Raw genomic sequence first — 18,455 nt, 5'->3', positions numbered from 1 at the left:
TAGTGGCAAATCATTGCAAGCAATTAAACGACACAAAGCTTCTCTAGCATTTTCAGGATTATAGGAGAAAGTGTGTACCGTTCCGTCGGGGTTGTATTTGAGCGTGCTCTGTCGCTCCTTGCCCTCAGCATCCTTCTTGGCGTGCCACTCGACGTGCCTCGCCAAGTGAAAGATCGGTATGGTCGGCTAGAGGGGGGCGTGAATAGGCGACTAACAAATTTTAATCTTTTTCCTTTTCTTTTCTAGAAAGATACACACACTTAACCTACGGTTTACCAAATTCTCTAAAGGTAATGCAACCCTAGAATGAAGTGCAATAACCGAAGCAATAGCCGAAGCAACTAGATAACAAGAATGTAAAGGGTAAGAATGGATACCACACGAGAGACGAAGATTTCATCGGAGTTCCACCGATTGGGGTAGGTGTACATCTCCGTTTGGAGGAGTGCTCTACCACAAAGGTAGAGACGCCGCAAAGGCTCACTCTATTCTCCTCTCACGGCACCACAAAGGTGAGTGAGCTCCAATAATGGCTTCCTTGAAGGCGAAGACCGAACCTTTACAAACTTGACCGGGGCTAGCTCCACAACTCAATCGGAGGCTCCCAATCCAATCCTCAAGCTCCACAACCTCCAAGGGAAGAGCTCAAGGCAACCACTTTCGTCTAGAGCTCCCAAATGCCCAAGAGAAATGAAATCCACAAGAGAAACAAGGGGAATCAACTTTGTGACTTGGTGAAACCCTAGATCAAGGTCTTCTCCTCCAATTCTCAAAGAATTAACAAGGGGGAAGCTTTATGGAGGAAGATCTAGTAGAATGAAGCTTAGGAAGTTCTTGGGAGAGAGGGGGCTGTTCTTTGCTTCGTGCTCGGGCAGAAAAACCGTTGGGGACGAAGGGGTATGTATTTGGACTCCCCAAAATCTAACTGTTATGCACTGCGAGTTCCAGGGGCGGAACTTCCGCTGGTCACCGGAAGTTCCGGGAGACAGGAAGTTCCGGCCCTGTTCCGGCTCAACTTCCGGAAATCCACAATGGATTCCAGTAGTGTTGCGGACCTGGTCCGGAGGTTGGGTAGAAGTTCCGATGTACCGGAACCCCATCGGAACTTTCAGACCTGGGCAGGCAAATGCACACCAGTTAGGCTCTAGAGTTGGTTCTCTCTCACTTTTTGGATAGGCTTTATGTGGATGTAAGATGTTTGTTTGTGTACGTGAAAAGCGATTCACCCATTACCTTCTCATGTGGACTCCCTCTTAATAGTATGGAGTTCCTACGACTCAATAACCGAAAAAGCCGCTAAAACTCCACTACTCTTCGTTTTCCAACTTGAGGGCATCGAATCGTTTTGCGCCATTTGATATCAAATCTGAAATACTTAACGCACGATTAGTCCACAACACACGTTGTCATCACCACCAAAATTAACTAGGAGAGAAATGCTCTTTCACCAAGTGGCCGGTTCCTCCATTGCCCTTCATTGAGTACACCTTGTCGCAGCCGGCGTGGTTGCAGCTGGCCCTCCGCACCATGCTCTCGTCCGCCATGGTCACTTCTTCCTGGTTGAAGTGATCCCACACCGCTGAGGTCTTCTTGCGAGCCCTTTTGGCACTCGTGGGGGCCGTGGCCGCCGTGCTAATGGATTGGGTACGAGATTGTTGTGTGGAGGGAAGGTTGGCATTGGTGCCGTCGATGACAGGAAAATGGGCGAACTGTTCTTCGGGGATGTGAACACCGAAATCCCCAAGTGGGAAGTCGTACATGGGATTGGGAGGGGAGGGATCGGCCATCTTCCTCACCGCCGGCCGCCGAGGAGTCTGGATCCGGACTCGCCGTCGTCTGCCGCCGCTGCCGGCCGCCGGGGAGACTGGGTCCAGATCGGACTGTCCTCGCTATCGGTCGCCGAGACGAGGAGTGGGAGGACCGGAGGAGTAAGCTAGTAAGGAAAGAGGAAACCCTAACCCTAAAAATGCCGAGACGGGGTCGTCGGGGAGGAGCCGAGGAGGAAGGAATATAAGCGGCCGTTTTTCGCTTACCGAGCCATCTTCTGGCACGCGGGCTGACGAGCCGAGAGTTAAACGGGCCGTGCCGTGCCGGCCCGTGGGCCGGAGGATGAGGCCCAGGCACGGCCCAAGGCGGGTTGCGGGCCGGAACGGCCCATTTAACTCCGTTCCTGGCCCAGCCCGTCACGGGCCAAGCACGTCGGGCTCGCGGGCTTTTTGAAAAAGCCCGACCCGTTGGGCAGGTATACTGGTTCCCCTAACACACGCGCACTCCCAGCTCCAGCTCCTCCGAGAACCAAACGCAAGTCCGCACAGGCAAACGGCCGAACCCTAGCCTCGCCTCGCCGACCTTCACCCTCCTCACTTGCGCGTGAGACCTAGCGAGATGTCGTCGTCGGGCGTCGGTGGCGGTGGGCAGCAGTTCCGGTACACGCAGACGCCGTCTAAGGTGCTCCACCTCCGGAACCTGCCATGGGAGTGCACGGAGGAGGAGCTCGTCGAGCTCTGCAAGCCCTTCGGTCGCATCGTCAACACCAAGTCCGGCGTCGGTGCCAACCGCAACCAGGCCTTCGTCGAGTTTGTAAGATCTGCTACCACCCCCCATCACCAACCCCGCCCCCCCGCCCCCTTCCCCTGTCGATCTCCGCGATCCGGTGGGGAATTCCGAATTAACTCAGCTGCCGGGGCCTGGATGCTCTGTTTAGTCTAGCACGCACGATCAACCATGTAGTTGCAGGTCAATCATCGGATCTAGGTAACGTTTAGTTCTGCAATATGTAATTTTGTTAGCGTTGAGGATATGGATTTGATCTTGCAGGGGTTGCAAAGCCTCCTGCCTATCTACGTCTAGTATATATGGTAGACCACACCTGATTGGCCTACTTGGCCTTCGCATCAGTTGCCACCAGATTTAACTGGCATGGGACTGCTCAATACATGAGGTTGTATGGTGATGTTTTGTTAATTTTTCCGAATCACACACAATGAGAGGTTTAGTCTGGTTCGCTGTGGGACTGGTGAAGAGGGAAATTATTTAGGATTCATATGGATCTATAGTTTGGGGAAATGGAATAGGTGCAAGATTGGGTTTGGATTTTTTTTGCTAGTGTTGCATGGGTTTGTAGGTGCCAAATTGTCATGAACATGCGGGATAATGGCTGTAGGGTCTGTATGGGGTAACCCTGGACCCAAGAGGCGCACCACCTCAAGGGCAGGGAAGAAGTAGACGGATAAATAGATTGATTTATTCTTGACTTGCCTCATAACGATTACAGGGGCCCTTTATAGGTAAGACTCGACTTGCCATCCAAGAAACTAATCTCTACTTTCCTAACAAACCATATATTCCTCTGTCCAATAAAGGATGTCTCAACTTTGACTAAATTTGAATGCATCTATACAGTAAGTCATGTCTAGATACATCCAAATTTTGACAAACTTGAGACATCTTTTGTTGGACGGAGGGAGTATTAATATTCCTATCTAATCTCCATCCTAATCCTAACTAATTAAGACACCAACGGGATATTGTCCCTTATTTGGATACCTAGGGCTGCGCCCCCTGTAGGGGTGTAAACCACCACCACAAGCAGCAGCCTACCCTCGAGGAGCTGCGGCAGTGGCCACGGCGGCCCCAAGCTCCGATGGCTGGCCATTGTTGTCATGGTTGTGCAGAACCTTTAACTTCAAAGGAGGACACTCCCATACCCCTGCTGCTTTTGGAAGAAGGGGCTTCTCCTTTGTGCCTGGGGGCGGGAATCTTCATGCTGCTGCACTACGTCTCAGCGCAGAAAAATGTCTCCCTGCCGCTCACCCTAAGAGCTGCTTCTTCCCTGCTGCTGGGCAGTAAAGGCTCTTGGCTGCTCCTTTCAAGCTTGAAGACGTGCACAGCAACACCACCTCCTGTACTTGACCTCACACCCCTGCTGGACTTGCAGCTCATCCTTGAGCTGCTAGTTAGTGAAGGCATTCTGCAAGGCTAACAAGGTGTTGCCGCAGGTTGCACTAGCTCCAGGGCTGGCTGTACTAGAGTCGCCCATAGGGGTAGCAACGGTGAAGCCAGCAGCGGAGGGAGTGAAGGCAATGGCGAAGGAGACGTCGCTGCAGCTGGTTGGGACGTGGTTGTTGGCATGGCTGCTTTTCGTTGCTCCACCCTCACAAGGATGTTGGCACAGATTGCTTGTAACCTTTCGAGCGTAGCTTCAACCTTGGCGAAAGGAGAGAACACCGTGGCATCAGGTGCAGTGGAGATCGACTGCTCTCATACCAAATTGTCACGAACTAGATTCATGACATGGGGGTTAATGGCTCTGGGGCCTGTGCGGAGTAACCCTGGACCCAAGAGGCGCCGCAACTCCATGAAGGTAGCTGCACTGCAAGGGCAGGGAGGCAGCATATGTGATAATTAGATTGATTTATTCTTGACTTGCCTCATAACGATTACAGGGGGCCCTTTTATAGGGAATACTCGACTTGCTATCCAAGAAACTAATCTCTACTTTCCTAATAAACCATATCTTAATCTCTTGCCTAACTAATTTAGAAGGTACCAATGGGATATTGTCCCTTATTTGGATACCTAGGGCGGCACCCCGTATAGGGATGTACGCCCATGACAGGTGGATTTATTGGATTTTCTCATTGGAGCTATTGGCGGTTGGTTGTCTAGTTTTCTTATATTACATCAATATATCTGCTTAGCATATTAGCATATCACCAAGCATGTGATGCTTAGCATATTCATTTGGTTGTATGCTTGGATGCACTGCTGGATTTGGTGATCTAGGTTGATGGAATTTTTGCTATGTATTTTTGTTGTGCTAGTATGTGGGGACTGTAGAATTACTGGAGCTGAGTGCTACTTCCTCCGTCAGGAAATAAGTGAGTAGGATTTGTCTAGATTCGCATGTATCTATACACTAAAACACGTCTAGATACATACGAATCTAGACAAATAATCCGAGTCACTTATTTCCGGACGCCAGACGGAGGGAGTATATGGTAGCATTAATGGCAGGCACATATAATATACCTTCTCTTGTTAGAAATCAAATTATTACTGTTTACATTTGATAATTTTGGTTGATTCTTTAGTGCTAATAATTATTTATATGTTGAAATTATTAATTCCAGGATCACTTATGCAAAACCATTTATTTTTTGCAGACCGATGTTAATCAAGCCATATCAATGGTCTCATATTTTGCATCATCTTCGGAACCAGCGCAAATTCGAGGCAAAACTGTTTACATTCAGTATTCAAATAGACAAGAAATAATTAATAACAAGAGCCCTGGGGAGACTGCTGGAAATGTATTGCTTGTTACCATAGAGGGTGTTCAAGCTAGTGATGTCACCATTGATGTCATCCATTTGGTGAGTTCAAAATTAATTTTCTTTACTCAACTTAAAACTGCTTTGATAGTGGAGTTAGTAAGAGAGAAACCCATTTAATTGTGCCTGGTTCTATATTGATTGTCATTGACTGAAGATATCCAAGGGAGTCTATCTGACCTGATCCTTGTAAATCAAAGATTTTACATAGTTGTTCATCTCGTAGTAATGTATTCTGCATGAATCAGCAGGCCCATGTTAACACGGAGAAAATGTCGTTACCAACACCTTCAATTGGAGAGATACCATGTTTGTTTTGCTGCCTCTGTCTTCTAACTGTTGCATTTGAAGTTCTTATGAACTATCATCTCGAGGATGCCATTTTCTAATTATCCTTCATCATCACGCTTATCTTCAGTGTAGGGAACCTCCCTGTTTATCCAAGTTATCGATGAAAGGTTAAATTCCCAACCTTTAGAAAAATAGTATATGTTCGATGCTTCTTTTGCGACAATTTTTTAGGGATTATTTCCAGCCAGTCGTAATTCATAAACAGTAAAGTTTAATTCTCATTCACTGGCCGATGTGTGTCTTTCCGAAGACCTTTCCCCTTTGTTTTGTGGTGTGGAAGGACAAGTTTTGGGAGTTAATTTCCTTTGTTTCAGAATGTGGTTCATTCATCATTAATCACCGTAAATAGAATTTAATAATGAGTCTCTATCCTGCAATTATTTTATATCTGCAATTGTTTATGGTAGTTGTTCTCCAGAATAATTTTCTTCTTTTGTCCCTATATTGCGTTCCAGGTTTTCTCGGCTTTTGGATTTGTTCACAAAATAGCCACTTTTGAGAAGGCTGCAGGTTTCCAGGTAAGTTCATATTCCATTTTTGTTTCAAATACTTAATCATTACAGAAGGCAAATCTCACATCTTAATTTTTTTCACAGGCACTGATCCAGTATACTGATGCACCCACCGCTTCAGCTGCAAGAGAAGCCTTAGATGGAAGAAGCATTCCAAGGTGATCTCTCTTTCCTTGTATAATTCATGGCTAAGTAATGTTTATCTTCTCTGTGCCTCTTATAAATTGATTTTTTATGCAATGTAGGTACTTGCTTCCGGAGCATGTACTATCCTGCCACTTGCGAATTTCTTTCTCTGCACATAAGGATTTGAACATTAAGTTCCAATCACACCGCAGCAGGTATTCGTAATCTATGTGCTTTTGTGTTAATTGGTTATTGCATTTCCATCCAAGGATTTATCTCGTGTCATTTCCTTCAAGTCATTAGATCATTCACTTTTTGTGATGTTGCTAAATGGGTAGGTTCCTAATGTTAATGACATAATCACCTGTTGGATCAAACTAATTAGGATACCAGAGGGGATCAGATTGCAAGAATGGATAAAGTGCCTCTATTATTTTGGCTCAGATCAAAGGTGCAAAAGTCTGTTTAAGTGGTTGTTGGGATTTCCACCTTTGGTCCGAGCCGTGCAATCTAATGGCCTAAGATGATAATTTGCACTGAATGGAAGTTTTCACTGGATACACCACCCTATTAGTTAGTGACAAATGTTGCAAAACACTTTTTACCACGAGTATTTTAGGCCAATGGCATCAAGTTGCTTTCTCAAGGAGATCCTGTTAGTTGCAGAACTATCTATAGGAATCACAAGACTTGGGGTGCTTTATTTGCCTGTGGGAAGAATAGTCTTATCACTGGTGAGATTCTGATGCCATCGAAGGACCACTTTGTTGGGGGCATTGGATGTACAATCCCATTCCCACCACCTGCATTCAAGTCCTTGTGGGGACGAATTTGGGTTCCTATTTATACCTAATTCACTTGTCTTTCAATTTTTATAAACTCTGGAGCTGTTTATTTACCTGTTATGCGAAGGCAAAGCTACAAATCTGCACTTATCACTGGATTGACCTTTTTCATTTGTGTTATTTTGATAAAATGACTGGGATGACATCTTGTTAAAAATCATGCTTTTGCTTTCAGTCTGCCATAGCTAAAGGTCCTTTTTTGTTTTGTTTTGCAGAGATTACACCAATCCTTACCTTCCAGTTAATTCTTCTGCTATAGATAGCACATTGCAGGTATTCCTTCTGCAAGCGATCACAATTCACAAACATTCTAATATTTCGATCTATTTTTTTTTCTAATATTCTAATTTCATTTGTTCTGCAATTTTTATATGGTCTTGTTGTTTTTGAACTGATTTCCCCTTTTCTATGCCTTGGCAGCCTGCTGTTGGTGCTGATGGAAGGAGAGTGGAGGCTGAGGGCAATGTTCTTCTTGCGTCAATTGAGAATATGCAGTATGCCGTTTCAGTAGATGTTCTCCATACCGTAAGTAAAATTGCGAATGTACTTATTTCAAATAGCCCCAGGAAATAATTTCAGTTTGTGCTGATTACGCTAAATTAATTTCAGGTGTTCTCTACATTCGGTACAGTCCAGAAAATTGCTATTTTTGAGAAGAACGGTGGAACACAAGCTTTGATTCAGTATCCTGGTACGGACCAAACGAATAGATCATCTTAGGTGTTCGATGTTATTTCATCGGTTTTGTGCAAACTAGTGTTGTCATTTTGTTGTCATGTGGACTAGCAGGCAAGTCACAAGTTGCAGAGGGTAGCCACACATGTATGCTCTTGGTTGGCTATCTGACCAAAAAAATATGTGGGGTGGCTGATAGGCACCGCCAATATACACCATCTTTTGTTGTAAGATAAATCAAAACAAACTAAATTACTGGGAAAAATTTAAAGCAATGAGGAACACACACAACAACCTTAGGAAATACTACCTCCTTTCCAAAATATAAGGCACATAATTTTACGTGTAGTCTTTTCTTTTTTGGGAGAATAATTTTATGCAGTTGACATTCTAAAACTTTGACTATGATTTTAACTTATATATGTTATAAAGTTAGTAAAAGAATATATCGCATACAAGTATTTTACAAGACTGTTATAATTCTATGTGCAGTCAAGGTTTATCTTCTACTCCCTCCTTACCAAAATAGAATTATATTTTGGTAAGGAGGGAGTAGAAGATAAACCTTGCAGCACAATGAAGCTTCCTTAAAGCTTTGACTTAAATCATTTGACTATCACTTCTACATTGTGGAATTGACCTGGGAAAAACTAAACGGAAATTCATGAAATCGACGACTTCTGTTTGGAGGCGAAACATGGTATTATTGACTGAAAGTTTCGTCAAATGTGAAAAAACAAATCTCAGACCTATTTGTTCTAACGGTGTTATGGTGGTTTAGGTGCTTTATGTTGATTGTTGGGGTCATGAGTTCGGTTCCAACTTCCAAGAGTTCCTGGCTTTCAGAAATATTTTGCCCTTCTTTTAAAGACCAGCTTTTGAATTTGACTTTTTTTTGTTTTTCTTTTTGAATTTTTGTAAATTTGTGAATGTTGTGAATCTAGGTCAGGGGTGAACAAAATCTTTCAAACGAATTGCAAATCCCTGGACATGACCATTAGTGAATAAACATGAGTACTTGAGTAAAGGATGTGTGGTTCCATGGAATTAGATTTTAACAGACTGATCAATCTGATCATGCACTTTCATTTTCTTTGTTGGCCGAACATGTGATTGATGCTGTTTGTGATTCATGCGATTTTATCAGAAACAGTTGTTCATCACTTGATACTATCATCATTACCATTCAGATGTAACTACTGCTACAGTTGCGAAGGAAGCATTGGAAGGGCATTGCATCTACGACGGTGGCTACTGTAAGATTCACCTGTCATACTCTCGTCATACTGATCTCAATGTAAAGGTATAATGGGTTCAATTTTGTTAGTGTGTTTTGGGCATGAAAACTATTTGAACGATATGATTTACTGCCATTGTCGGACCCTCCATTTTGTAACACCAACTCGTTGGTTTTCCTTACCATTTGTTGCCATATGAAAACATGTATCCCTTTGTGATGCAGGCACATAGTGACAAGAGCAGGGATTACACAATTCCAGAAGGAGCACACCAAGCAGCACCACAGCCTGGTCTACCACCTACATCTGCTGGGTGGCAAGGTAACCCTCAAGCAGCTGGACCATATGGACCACCGGGTGTTGCTGCTCAAAACCACGGTACGAACGGACAAGTTCCAAATTGGAATTCCGGGAACCCAGGGTACCCGCAACCACAAGCTCCTGGCAACCAAGGGTATCCCGCAGCTCCTGGCAACTCAGGGTATCCAGGCCAGATGTACTCTGCCCCGCCTCAGTATGCAACATCAGGGGGCTTCGCTGCCCCTCAGCCGCCTCCGTCCCATGAGATGCATCCTTCGCAGCAGATGCTATCTGCACACCATGGGAATCAGCAGAGACCAGCAGGTGCCCCTGCGACCGGGCAACCGCCTCCGTATTACCACCATTGAGTTAAAATGTGCCATCATGAGTGTACCTTGGCTGTTTCCGGTTCAGTTATGGCATTATGTTACTCTGCAATACCACCATCCGGGTTACTCGTTTTCTTCTCTTCGCTCTCATGAAATATTGTTATTAATGTATTCTCAGCCCATAGATTTCGTCTGTACCAGAAAATGAAGGAAAGCTACTTTCGTCAAAATGCAAATAGGTGCTTAATCTGTCGCTTTCTTTCGTGCTAGTTTCCTGTTGTCAGTGTAATTCTGGTGTGTGGATTTTGCCGTGCCTGGAATAAAAAGAAGTGCTTAACTGATAGTACTCTTTTACGCGTCAATGTAAAACACTTGCTTATCTCACTGCAAGATCCTAAACAGAATGGTACAAGATTTTTTCGCGGGACACTGTCTCTATTCTACGGAGTGGCTGCTGTGCAGACTCTGGGAGACCATAATAGACTGGTACAGCAAGATCTCAGCATGAAGGCTAGAAGAAAGTTTGCAACCAAATAAATCTTGAAAATTGTTGGAATGTCATGCCCAGAGGTATTGTCCTACAATGAAAATAATGAAAAGGAAATCCTTGCACTGAGTTACGCGCCCAATTCTGATAATGGACCTTATATACAGTATACTAAATAACTTGGTTTCTTTGACTAAATTAATTGATGTAACTTTATCTAGATATGCATGTACGTACACACTAAAACAGGTCTAGATAAATGCTTTGTATCTAGACAAAGCTGCTTGTAGTTGTAGTTAAGACAATAGGTGACAAGAAAAATATATCTGAAAAATCATGGTTAGCAAAAATGGCTAGCTTCTTTAACAGATATAGTGGTTGAAGGAAAATGTATAGGAGCAGGACATGATAGAAAGCTGAGGTGGTTAGGCCTTGGCATCTAAAGAATAAAGTGACAGTGTCGGTCACCGGCCACGGTTGAAGCTGTTCATTTGCTCAAGAAAACAAAACAGGGTAAATCTTTGAACTGGAAAAGAAAGGAATTGCGTCAGATTTTTAACAGTCGAAATTCTGTTCTGAATCTCAGTTTGGTTTTTAACTTCCAAATCTAGTTCAACCTTATATCGCAATTCCACAGTGGAGTTTACTCAAAAGGAAATGTACGTGGACTTTTGGTTTTCTGTTTGTTCTGACATGACAATAAAAATGTCAACTGTAACAGTTTCGGCTGGGCAGACGGTGTACCAATTACCAAAACTATAACAGTAGGAAATCTCCATGGACACTTGTAAGATCTGGTGCCCAGTAATGAAGGCGTGATGTGAGTGTGCCCCTCTGTTTGATGCCAAGACAGGACTCGATCTGAAGATTCAGATGCGTCCATTGATCCCTGTTCATAAAAACTGCGTGCAGAGACCTTATTTCATCCACCAGTTTGCTGGTTACAACTTACAACCATAAATTAGCTGGAGCGGAACACTTGGCTGCTGGTGTACATACATGCTAGCACATTCGGCTTCAGGACATACAAAAAGTAGCTAAAGTAGTTGGAATTGTGGTTGATCAAAGCTTTGTCTTGCCTGCACATTTAGTGCCCCCTCGTGCTGCTAAAGCCCTTCTCTGCGATCTTGTTGGAGTTCAGAGAGACTTGACAATTGACATCATGGGATATGTCATGGTGTGTACCTGCAGCTAAGCTAGCATTCAAGGCGTGCAACCGACAGGGGAGGGGATACACATCGACCGGCACATGTCATGTGATTTTGGCGAATGGTTAGAAATAAGTCACATGAGGGTCCATATGTTGAATGACGAATGCTGCAATGAATTCATTGTGTTTCCGTAATATGTATCCTAAACGAATACACATCACAAGAATTGGCTAATTCGTTGGAGAAAAACTAGACAGGCTAATTCGTAAAAGCAAAAAACTTGGACACGAATAACTTGTCATCCAGGCAAAATCATCATCTTACTTTGTAACTCCCGGGTCCTCTACTGGAGGCAAAGGGCCTGAGTTACCAAGCCAGTGTGTATCACCATGAAATGCACCAAGGCCCTTGAAATGCACAGAAATGGGACCATGCATGTGCAGAGACCAGAGAGAGAGAGAGAGGGAGTTGCAAGTGCATCCAGCTAATAAGTGCTACCGGAGTTCGTTACACTACATAAATTAGGGTGTCAACTGAACATCGCTGTTCAAATTTACACTGTCCGAGCATCTACCTATATCTATCTATTTATAGCTCCCACACTCAAAATGGGGCACTTGCATCACGTACCACGCACGGACAGATCAATGGCGCTGCTCTTGTTGCTTGCTCTGCTTTCACTGTCTTCGTCGGCCGACGGCTGGACCAACGCCCACGCCACCTTCTATGGCGGCGGCGACGCCTCCGGCACCATGGGTGAGCAAACGGCATTCGAGTTTTCTCGATCTATCAGCCACAACGTGCAATGTAGTACTCCTTGTGTTGACGAAACATATATAACGCAGGGGGCGCGTGCGGGTACGGCAATCTGTACAGCCAGGGGTACGGCACGGACACGGCGGCGCTGAGCACGGCGCTGTTCGGCAACGGGCTGAGCTGCGGCGCGTGCTTCGAGCTGCGCTGCGCGGGGGGCGCCGGGTCGTGCCTGCCGCGGGCGGGCTCCATCGTGGTGACGGCCACCAACCTTTGCCCGCCCAACTACGCGCTCCCCAACGACAAGGGCGGCTGGTGCAACCCGCCCCTCCACCACTTCGACATGTCCCAGCCGGCCTTCCTCCGCATCGCCCGCTACCGCGCCGGCATCGTCCCCGTCGCCTACCGCCGGTATAAATGAATGTCACTGAGCTACTCCCTCTGTTCCTAAATACTTGTCTTGCTTGCACTAAAACGTATTTAGAAACGGAGGGATTATTACCCAGTCTCCGGATCAAATTTGAGTCCAGACACCAATGGTGGTGTGCATTGGCATGCGCGCAGGGTGGCGTGCAGGAGGAGGGGCGGCATCCGGTTCACCATCAACGGCCACTCCTACTTCAACCTGGTGCTGGTGAGCAACGTGGGGGGCGCGGGCGACGTGCACGCGGTGGCCGTCAAGGGCGGCCGGACGCGATGGCAGGCCATGTCCAGGAACTGGGGCCAGAACTGGCAGAGCGCCGCGCGCCTCGACGGCCAGCCGCTCTCCTTCGTCGTCACGGCCAGCGACAGGCGCTCCGTCGTCTCGCGCAACGTCGCGCCGGCCGGCTGGGCCTTCGGCCAAACCTTCACCGGCGCCCAGTTCCGTTGAGATCCATCCTGTACAGGGCTGCTTGGCTATCTGCATGCTGTGTAGTACAATTAATGCTCGCCGGGTTTCGTTTAACAACAAGTTCCCGGGATCCAGAGTGTGCCGCGGTCGATATCGTGACAGGAGGGTGTGCCACGGTCGATATCGTGACAGGAGGGTGTGCCACGGTCTTTTGTCTGCCATGTACCTGCAGCAACAAATCTTTATCTCAACTACTCCTACTTGCAAAGTCACCAACGTTTTTGTGAAGATTTCATTCAGGCATTGTCCGAGGGCGGACAATTCTGTAGAGCATCAGCTTGCTGACTGCTGAGTTAGCGAAGACCAGCCCTCCCTCGTCCTGCTGGTTTCATTCTCCTCCCCCGAGCATAATTTCTCTCTTAATCAAAGATGTAACACTAATTATATCTTTGCTGTCAAAAAAAAAGTCACCAACGTTTTATTTTCTAAAACTACCCCACAAAACGTACACAAATCATTTCCACCTCACAATTATCAAATAATTAGCACACTAAACCGGCTCTAACAGCCAGTAACATTTAGCGTGTGTTCGGTAACAAACCAGCTTCCCAAAAATCATCGGATCCAGCTTCCAGTTCCCACTTCCGCATCCGATCTGGAGCAGAAAATGTTCTGCACAGCTCAACCGGGCTGAAAGCTCGTTAACAGCCAGCCACAGCCAAGCTTTGTTCAGCCTGCTCGCTGAAATTAGAAGCAGGAGCATTGCAGGCCGGCCCAAAGAGAGAATCGAGCGCATCCCCTGAATTGATGGAGCATCGGGTTGCCATTTTTTTTCGTGCGACGTCGGCTTGTTTCTGTTCGCTCAAAAAATGAAAAGAAAATCTGGGTTCGACGGCAGTGCTGGTACGTTCAGCTCGTCTCACTGGGATGTTACCATGTATACAGGTGTTTTTCGATGGAGTTAACATTAAATATTTTTGTAGGTGCATATAAGGCATTTAGCATAATTTAAACACAAACAAGTCAATTTATATGGAAGACTCCCATGTTACGTACGACAAAAGCATCAAAATTACTCATAAGTTCCAAATGACAAAAGCATCACCAACCTACAACAATGGCAGTAGCAAGCTTATCCTGATCGCATTCATGTCAACACCGTTTGCCACCGAAGTTGATGAATCCGAAGCACCCGGAGGTACAACACACCTCTTATATCGTTCCGGAATTTCTGGCATGTAATTCGGATCCCTGTCGCAGCGCTCAAAATGGATATCTTCTCTGTCATCGGCATGAACATAGTTGTGCAATGTCATAGTCGCAACAACAATCATCTTTTGGGTATCAATGGAGTGTTTCGGCTTCTTGAGAAGAATTTGCCATTTGTTTTTCAATACTCCAAAGGTTCTCTCGATGCAAACATTACGCTTGGATGAGTGGATCCTATTGAACTTCTCCTTCGGAGTATTTGGCGCTACACCTCTATAGATATCAGGAACATGGTACCTTTCTCCTTTGCATGGTGCGAGATTCCAATCTATTAGGATAGCCAGCATCTACAAGGTAGTACTTGTCTTAAAAAAATGCATTTTAGTTGTAAGATAAAATTACATTATATTAACAAGTTGAAATGCTCATCTTTTGGAGGATGGAGAAATGTGGCACTGTCCCTGTCAATTGCATGATACTATAGCACGACACAAGCACCAGGTTGTCCAATTAAAGCATAAGTGAAATGCATATCGAAGTCACATATTGTCATCACACATTGGGTGCAAGCACAGCTACTTCACGGATGCATCACATTTATAAGAAATCATAATCATATTTTTTAGGCCACTCTGTCACAAGCATGAGTCCAGAGAGATCAATTTTCTCCTAATTCCTGTGCAGTAACAATAAAGAGTTAACGACACGGATATTGTTGCCTGGGAAGGGGGGAAGGACACCGATTAGAGAAACAGTGGACAAGGTTCAATAGGATACATGAATATTTACAACTTTGTGTCTCTGTAAAATACATGAATTCATGGCAGCATTGGCAGGAACCTTAACATTATTCGTTAGACTGAAAGCCTATGTAAAATTATGTAGCAAATTTCTCTAGCCTTCAATTGAGTTCCTTTTTTCAGAATAATAATCTTGTTTCTTTTTATGAGCCAAAACAATCAAGATCGAGATGATATGCAGAGCAACATATCAAAGTATTAAACTGATTTGCGCTTGAAAATCATTACGTACAATCTTTTTAAAAGGGTTCTTCTATTAAACCTTCAGATTTCTGAAATATATTGTGCCAAGCTACCATGAAACTTTATTGTCCAGGACAATACAACAAACCGGTAACCTAAATTAGGATGACGTTATCCTAAAGATGCTACAAGTTTGATTACTTCTCAGGTAAACAGACCTCTATTTTAGTTAATTTTAATCCCAAAGCTTATCTGAATTAGGACAAGGATACGGGTTTGATTTACTTGTCAGGCGTTTAGGTACAAGACTTATTTTGTGTACCGACACACAATACATTATCATTTCAGGATCAGTAGCCAAGCAACATAATTAAACCATGCTTTTGGGTACACATATTCGACACATATCTCAACATTAGCCGCCACACACGAAATGTTGGGTGCAAGCATAACCTACTCCATGGATGCATGACATTTGTATGAAATCATATTTTCTTAGGCCAATCTGTCACAAGCATAAGTCCAAAGACATCAATTTTCTCCTAATTCCTGTGCAATAACAATAAAGAGTTAAAGACACGGATATTGTCGCCCGAGAAGGGGGGAAGGACACTAACCAGAGAACGTTCAATATGATGCATCATATCTAAAATTATGTCTCCTCCTTGAAAAAAATATATGTAAAATTATGGTCAGTTGACAATAAAGGGCAATGTTCAATTACAAAGTTGCAGGTCTAGCTTAAAATAACATTGTGATGCAATGGTGTAAGATGCATGAATATTGACAACTTCGTGTCTCTGTAAAAGACACGAATTCATGGCAGCATTGGAAGGAACCTGAACATTATCCGAGCACTATAAATGGACAATTCGTTAGACTGAAAGCCTATGTAAAATTATGAAGCAAGTTTCTCCAGCCTTCAATTGAGTACCCTTTTTTCAGAATAATAATCTTGTTTTTTTATGAGCCAAAACAATTAAGATCGAGATGATATTCAGAGCAACATATCAAAGTATTAAACTGATTTGCGCTTGAAAATCATTACGGACAATTTTTTAAATGCTTCTTCCATACAACCTTCAGATTTCTGAAATATATTGTGTCAAGCTACCATGAAACTCCATTGTCCAGGACAATACAACAAACCCCTAACCTGAATTAGGATGAGGTTATCCAAGCAGACCTCTATTCTAGTTATTTTTATCTCAAGGTTTATGTGAATTAGGACAAGGATACGTTTAGGTACAAGACTTATTTTGATTACCGACACACAATACATTATCATCTCAGGATCAGTAGCCAAGCAACAGAATTAAACCATGCTTTTGTTGGGTATCTAGAGGTCTACAAAAAAAAGCAGTAAATTCAGTTGGATTGCAATAACAGACACGCCGCTCGGCGTGTTCGAGAAAAGAAAGTTGGATTGCAATAACGCATACCTCCTAGAGATAAATTTGCGATCTTGCAAGGTGGTTGAAACGTGAATCTCTCCAAGGGCTTCACTTCGTGTGTTTCCCTCACGAACCCTAGGAGCAGAGGACACCCCTTGTAACACAGATCTGATGGAAGCTTTAGAGAAACCTAGGAGCAGAAGAGGGAGAGAAGAGGAGGAAGTGGATGGAGGGGAATGCTCACCGAAGTCGAAGAACCAATGGGGTGCGCGCTGGAGCCTGGAGGGGAGATCCCTGGGGGGATTTGGTTAACCAAAACGAGCCCTTACAGAAATATGTGCGCGCACGCAGGATAAATTCTTTCTTATTTTGCTCCCATCACACCAAGATCGCGAATATTATTGCGTGCAACCCAGAGAAGATTTGCTTCCCAAGTATAGCGCGGAGCAGTAACGGCTAAATCTTGGCAGCATCCATGGCACCTTGCCATCTGGCCGGGAGATTGGGCATATGAAGAAGAAATTAAAGTGGGGAAAATACATATTTGGCAGAGTATCGTAATCGATCCCCCTGGCATCAATGCTGAGATAACAGCTGAGTTTCCGTATCGGGAATGCATTTGGATTTAAATAGGCGCGTGCGTGCGTGCGTGCAGGATTGAGGGAGAGACAAGACCTTCGAGGGCCGATCATGGCGAGTGGCGGCGGCGGGGGAAGCAGCAAAGGGCTGGCCGGGAAGAAAAGGAAGGCGGCCGGCGCCGGCCTAGGGGACGTGCCGTCCAGACGGGAGCCGAGGCGGGGGCTCGGCGTGGCAGCGCTGGAGAGCATCAGGGCGCAGCTCGAGACGGCGGAGAATTTCTACATGTTCCCGTCGCTGCCGTTGACGCCGCCTGCCGCGGCACCGCCTCCATCTCTGCTCCCCGGCGTGCGATTCAATCCATATGTAAGTACGTCTACCCTTGTGCAATGTATAATCACGTCATATTCGTACTCGCATCATTCAGAAATTCAGGAGTAGTTTTGGTACCGCGAGAAAAAAATTCTCGCATTTACCCACCAAGAACCAACATTTACTTACTACCTGAAAAGAAAAAAGCCCCAACATTTACATGCGACATCCTGTTGGTGCTGCAAGAAAATATTTCTCGCATTTACCCACCAAGAACCAACATTTACCTACTTCCTGAAAAGAAAAATCCCCAACATTTACGTGTCGCACGCTGTTGATAAATTAACCAGCTGGCGTGCTTACGCGTGCAGGTCGGAGATGGAGCCGCGGCAAGAGATTGTCATCCTCAGTATTACAGCGCCCAGCATTACGCTTTGGCCTGCAGGTATATCTTGCGTCGTTTGCTTAACTAGTCCAGTTTACTATATCGTTTCTAATCGACCGACCAGCTTTGCTTGCTTGCTAGGACGAAAGTTGGAGATTTTCTTTTGCCTTTGCACTCAAACTCAAACTCAAACTCAATCCTCGTGTATATATCAGCAGGTACTTGCAGCTGCAGGCATCGAGCGACCACGTTGCGCCACGTCAGAATCATCAGAATAACGTTGTGGCCGTGGCTGCAGAGCAGGATCGCCACCGTCTTCGAGTGCAGGCTCAGCAGGGTCAGCATCGCCAGGCGAGGAAGCCTCAGGTTGCTTTTGTGGACCTCGTCGACTCAGACGACGACGAGGATCGCCAGGACGCCGGGGAACAGCTGGACCTCGAGCTCAAGCTCTAGGAAAAACGCACCGATCACTTTCATTTTGCAGCTTCTCACGGCCCGACTGAAGTACCGATGGATGATGGATGGATATACTACTGTAGTTCTTTTGTTCTTTTTGCATAGAAGATGATGTAGCAGTGTGCAGCTGTGTATCTGTACCTGTCCAAGTCCTTATTTTACGTAATAGACATCCGACGCCCGTTTTCTTACAAGGAATACGTAATCG

At 45.1% G+C, this 18,455-nt stretch overlaps 3 protein-coding genes and 1 long non-coding RNA gene across 5 annotated transcripts; all 4 read left to right on the top strand.

The window, feature by feature from the left end:
• Positions 1–2,260: 2,260 nt before the first annotated feature.
• Positions 2,261–10,055, top strand: LOC100836521 (polypyrimidine tract-binding protein homolog 1). Of its 2 annotated transcripts, none has more exons than XM_010230262.3 (10): positions 2,261–2,580; positions 5,166–5,375; positions 6,140–6,202; positions 6,281–6,354; positions 6,442–6,537; positions 7,383–7,440; positions 7,588–7,692; positions 7,777–7,858; positions 9,033–9,098; positions 9,305–9,449. In XM_010230262.3, the coding sequence occupies exons 1-10, from the start codon at positions 2,386–2,388 to the stop codon at positions 9,310–9,312; spliced, it is 957 nt and encodes a 318-aa protein (XP_010228564.1). In that variant the 5' UTR covers positions 2,261–2,385; the 3' UTR covers positions 9,313–9,449. The 2 variants fall into 2 exon arrangements, with proteins under 2 accessions (XP_010228564.1, XP_010228563.1); XM_010230261.3 differs by having other exon boundaries at positions 2,264–2,580; positions 9,033–9,145; positions 9,305–10,055.
• LOC112269890 lies at positions 2,609–5,148 on the top strand. Its single transcript, XR_002962122.1, has 2 exons — positions 2,609–3,904; positions 3,999–5,148. It is a non-coding gene; the product is annotated as an uncharacterized LOC112269890 (long non-coding RNA).
• Positions 10,056–11,712: 1,657 nt separating the features above from the next.
• Positions 11,713–13,062, top strand: LOC104581771 (expansin-A21). Its single transcript, XM_010230260.3, has 3 exons — positions 11,713–12,103; positions 12,193–12,511; positions 12,665–13,062. Exons 1-3 carry the CDS (start codon positions 11,956–11,958, stop codon positions 12,969–12,971), a joined length of 774 nt encoding a protein of 257 aa, XP_010228562.1. The 5' UTR covers positions 11,713–11,955; the 3' UTR covers positions 12,972–13,062.
• A 4,146-nt stretch (positions 13,063–17,208) lies between these two features.
• On the top strand, positions 17,209–18,445 carry LOC112270757. The gene is made up of 3 exons (XM_024458848.1): positions 17,209–17,460; positions 17,778–17,851; positions 18,010–18,445. The coding sequence occupies exons 1-3, from the start codon at positions 17,209–17,211 to the stop codon at positions 18,242–18,244; spliced, it is 561 nt and encodes a 186-aa protein (XP_024314616.1). The 3' UTR covers positions 18,245–18,445.
• Positions 18,446–18,455: the final 10 nt, after the last annotated feature.

This window comes from Brachypodium distachyon, chromosome 1, assembly GCF_000005505.3.
Source record: "Brachypodium distachyon strain Bd21 chromosome 1, Brachypodium_distachyon_v3.0, whole genome shotgun sequence".
Lineage (NCBI taxonomy): Eukaryota > Viridiplantae > Streptophyta > Magnoliopsida > Poales > Poaceae > Brachypodium > Brachypodium distachyon.
Note: the sequence above shows the minus strand (reverse complement) of the source record. Positions and strands in the feature narration are given on the sequence as shown.

Bases quoted from the DNA above. Each gene is read 5' to 3' on its own strand.
- LOC112270757 (XM_024458848.1), top strand. From the start codon at position 17,209: ATGGCGAGTGGCGGCGGCGGGGGAAGCAGCAAAGGGCTGGCCGGGAAG. The intron at 17,461-17,777 runs GTAAGTACGTCT...TTACGCGTGCAG, and splicing joins GCGTGCGATTCAATCCATAT to GTCGGAGATGGAGCCGCGGC. The intron at 17,852-18,009 runs GTATATCTTGCG...ATATATCAGCAG, and splicing joins CATTACGCTTTGGCCTGCAG to GTACTTGCAGCTGCAGGCAT.
- LOC100836521 (XM_010230261.3), top strand. From the start codon at position 2,386: ATGTCGTCGTCGGGCGTCGGTGGCGGTGGGCAGCAGTTCCGGTACACG. The intron at 6,538-7,382 runs GTATTCGTAATC...TTTGTTTTGCAG, and splicing joins TTCCAATCACACCGCAGCAG to AGATTACACCAATCCTTACC. The intron at 7,859-9,032 runs GTACGGACCAAA...ATTACCATTCAG, and splicing joins AGCTTTGATTCAGTATCCTG to ATGTAACTACTGCTACAGTT.
- LOC104581771 (XM_010230260.3), top strand. From the start codon at position 11,956: ATGGGGCACTTGCATCACGTACCACGCACGGACAGATCAATGGCGCTG. The intron at 12,104-12,192 runs GTGAGCAAACGG...TATATAACGCAG, and splicing joins CGACGCCTCCGGCACCATGG to GGGGCGCGTGCGGGTACGGC. The intron at 12,512-12,664 runs GTATAAATGAAT...GCATGCGCGCAG, and splicing joins GTCCCCGTCGCCTACCGCCG to GGTGGCGTGCAGGAGGAGGG.